This window comes from Charadrius vociferus, unplaced genomic scaffold, assembly GCF_000708025.1.
Source record: "Charadrius vociferus isolate BGI_N301 unplaced genomic scaffold, ASM70802v2 scaffold553, whole genome shotgun sequence".
NCBI lineage: Eukaryota > Metazoa > Chordata > Aves > Charadriiformes > Charadriidae > Charadrius > Charadrius vociferus.
This window is the reverse complement of record NW_009647688.1, coordinates 930,005-933,506: the sequence shown is the minus strand read 5'-3', so window position 1 is coordinate 933,506 and position 3,502 is coordinate 930,005. Positions and strand designations below refer to the sequence as shown.

At 44.7% G+C, this 3,502-nt stretch overlaps 1 protein-coding gene across 1 annotated transcript in view; it reads right to left on the bottom strand.

Moving 5' to 3' along the window:
* Positions 1 to 3,502, bottom strand: part of LOC104283237 (CKLF-like MARVEL transmembrane domain-containing protein 3) — a 20,860-nt gene that overhangs the window by 14,572 nt on the left and 2,786 nt on the right. Inside the window, exon 2 of the mRNA XM_009881394.1 lies at positions 2,888 to 2,983. Coding sequence (XP_009879696.1) covers positions 2,888 to 2,983 — 96 coding nt within the window. The remainder of the gene's footprint in view (positions 1 to 2,887; positions 2,984 to 3,502) is intronic.

Genomic DNA, 3,502 nt, shown 5'->3' with positions numbered 1-3,502 from the left:
GGGAGCGGGGCTTTTTTTCTTTTTTGAAGGAGGGAAGCGGAAATCGTGACACTGCGGAAACGTGAAAAAAAAGTTTCAGCATCCCCAAATCCGGGGGGTGTGTGTTAGGGGACCGCCCTCCCGGGCACCGATGGGGCTCGCAGTACTCCTTTATCTGCCCGCTGCGCTGCGCTGCTCGGGGGGGAGGGGGCTGGGGTTATTTTCATATATTTTGAACATGAAAATAAAATAAATAATAAAAAAAACCCAAACCGAAAATCCAGAGATCAAACCGCCTCGGCAATAAATCCCGGAGGCCGATCTATGGCATGGGGAGCGCCCCGGAGGGGGGAAAAAATCTCTTCCCAAAGGTGGTCACTGCTATGTTACAGTTTTACTTTAAGTACACTTAATAAATAGCGTTAAATAATGCACTTGGGCCCATTTTTATTTTCTTTTTATTACAGAAAGGCAGCAATCATGAAGTTAATTTTCATACAGGTAAAAAATGGAATTCAGTTTAGAAAAACGGGACAATCCCCTGTGAAGCTTATACTGGTGAAACTGCAATGCTGAAACTACAGTTGTAGAGAAAACTGAGGAACGACACTTGCAAAAATATACATAAATGCACAGGAAATTCAAAGGTGAACACATGAAAATAGAAATTCTTTAAAAGAGAAGAGAAAAACAGCCATCAATGGGTAAATCGTTCTTCTCCTAAAATGGCAATCTTATTTTGCGGGAGTAGTCCTTCCTCTTGGTCCACCAAAGCTAATCTTCCGGAAAAGAAGAACCGCGTCGACAACACAGAGAACGAGCAACACAAGACCAAACACCTATAAAAATAACGATAATATTAACTTCCCACAGAATCTGTCTTTTACTGCAGTGACCCATCCACCATTCCTCAAAGCAGCAGTAAACGCATCTTCTTAACTTGCTTCTGGCCTTCTAAATATATGCGCACTGTGAGACAGCTGATTAATTAAATAACATGCATATTTAAATCCCATCAGCCTTTCCGACAGCAGTCTACACCCTGGCTTTGTTTGATGTTTGTGTGAAGCCTTGGAGCTGATGTGTTCTCCTTGAAAGCTAAGCTAATGCTGCATTATGCCAGACAATGCTTTTATCCTAAATGACAGCCCTTCTGTCTCGTTAAGGACTGCCTAATTAATGGTATTGGCCTGGAGAAAAGTCAACATTTGTAGAAACAAGCCTATCAGGAAAAAAAAAATAGTGCTCCTCTTCTCTGAAGCTCTGAACAGGAAACATATTCCAAGATGAAGAAAATGCGTGTAAGTATTTAAAAAATATACAACTTCAGGCAGGCAACTGGAAAACCGTGTTTGCCAAATGGCTGCTGAAGGGACTTGCTCAGCTCCTGCCCTTCAGCCCAACCCACATGCACGCAATTTTTTTGATGTGTGTTTTAAAATGGAATGGTCTGATCGGTGGGAGTAATGCTTGGGCAAGCGCTTTTGGGAGTGCGGAGATCCAGGCAGTTTGTGCCCCAGGAGTACAGGACAGGCCCCGTGGCAATTTTCTTTCTCCCCACGCTGAAGATGTCATATGTTCTGCCCAAACTTGTTTTTCCAAGCTACCTGCTTAGTCTCTTGCGTCCAACCTAACTTTAATTTCTGATAACCTCACAGCTGAGAATATAAATTACACTCTACCATAGCCAGTCACTTTATCAGAAAGTCTCCTTTTAGCTCAGGATGTCACCGCCAGTGAAGACGTCAGCTTTGTGCCTCCTCGTCACTTAAGCTGATCTTGAAAAACTCATGTGGCAAGTTCCATGTTTCTTTTGGTTGCTTGTCACTTTTTAGCTTGTCTTGTACTTCAGGAAACTTAAATACTTTCAAAACTGAGTTTTTTTACCCCTTGCTGTTCATTAATGTTAATTAGTTTTCATTTGAATTAAAAATACCAGTTGCTTAAACTATTAAACTGGTTAGATCTTAAGTACACAAAAATCTTACAATCATAGGATGAAAGAACCTTTTGAACTACCATAATTTCTCGGTTTGTGTCAGAAAAAAATAACATACACATCAGGAGGGAGGTACCAGCATGTCCATTAAAAAGATTCAACTCTTTTTAGCAGGACTGCAGGCATTTCTTCTTAAATAGTGTAACCAAACTGGATAGTCTTAGAAGAGCTATGGATTCTCCCACCTAGAATTTCAAGCTCGGGAAGAAAATGCAGGTTACTCAAATTTATTAAACTCTACGAGTTTTCAGTGTCAGCACAAAGATGCTGGGAGGGCTGGAGCCCCTCTGCTGGGAGGACAGGCTGGGAGAGTTGGGGGGGTTCAGCCTGGAGCAGAGAAGGCTCCGGGGAGACCTCAGAGCCCCTTCCAGTGCCTAAAGGGGCTCCAGGAGAGCTGGGGAGGGACTCTTCGTCAGGGAGGGGAGCCATAGGATAAGGGGGAATGGTTTTAAACTGGAAGAGGGGAGATTTGGATTAGATATTAGGAAGAAATTCTTGGCTGTGCGGGTGGTGATCCCCTGGGGCAGGTTGCCCCGAGAAGCTGTGGCTGCCCCATCCCTGGAGGTGTTCAAGGCCAGGTTGGACGGGGCTTGGAGCAACCTGGGCTGGGGGGAGGTGGCCCTGCCCAGGGCAGGGGGTGGCACTGGGTGATCTTCAAGGTCCCTTCTAACCCAAACCATTCTGTGATTTGACTTCTCTGTAGTAATTCCTAAGCCTAGTAATATCTTTCAATTAGTTGTCATTTGAGGATTATTTTTTTTTTAGTGAGATAAAAGTGAATGCGTATTCACATTTGTTCACGACTTCTGCGTATGTTCTTCCATGGTCTTACCACAATGTAAGGGCACCACGAGGATCACATCATGCCTACCGTAAGAACTGAAATTGGTTAACCATCTTCCTACTTACTCCTCCTGCCAGTGTCCCATTGTTGGTCTTGACTATTACCGCAAACAGGCACACGACGAGGAGGAACAACGCCGCCACCACCGAGTTGAAAACATCCTGGAACAGGCCATGGAAGCAGAGTGTTTATTCTGAAATACGCACCCGGAGAAGAACGTGAATAGCTCCCAATATTGTATGGATCATTAAAAAGTTGCTGCTTTGCTATGAAAGTAGAAATATAGTAATATCTATGCAAGGGCGACAGTGACACCCAGCGGTGCCATGCTGAAAAGAGCGTCTGTGATAGAACTTCCTCATTTGCAGTTAGATTTACACAACTTGGCCACTAAAGCAGCAAAATTTAGAAAAGGGAGGCAGGAGGAGAACCCGTTAACACCTCAGTGCAAGCGTACGTTTAGTTGATGTTAAAGCCGAGAAGCGCAGTATCACCTGCCCAGGGCAGGGGGGTGGAACTCGGCGATCTTCAAGGTCCCTTCCAACCTAAACCCTTCTGCGACCCTACGATTACCGAGTTAAGCAGACGGAGGGGCCGTTAACGGATGTCATGGAGAAAGCGGTGCAAAAGAACATCTCCGCGAGAAAGAAACCGGCGCAAACGCTGCGTTTGCCGTTAAC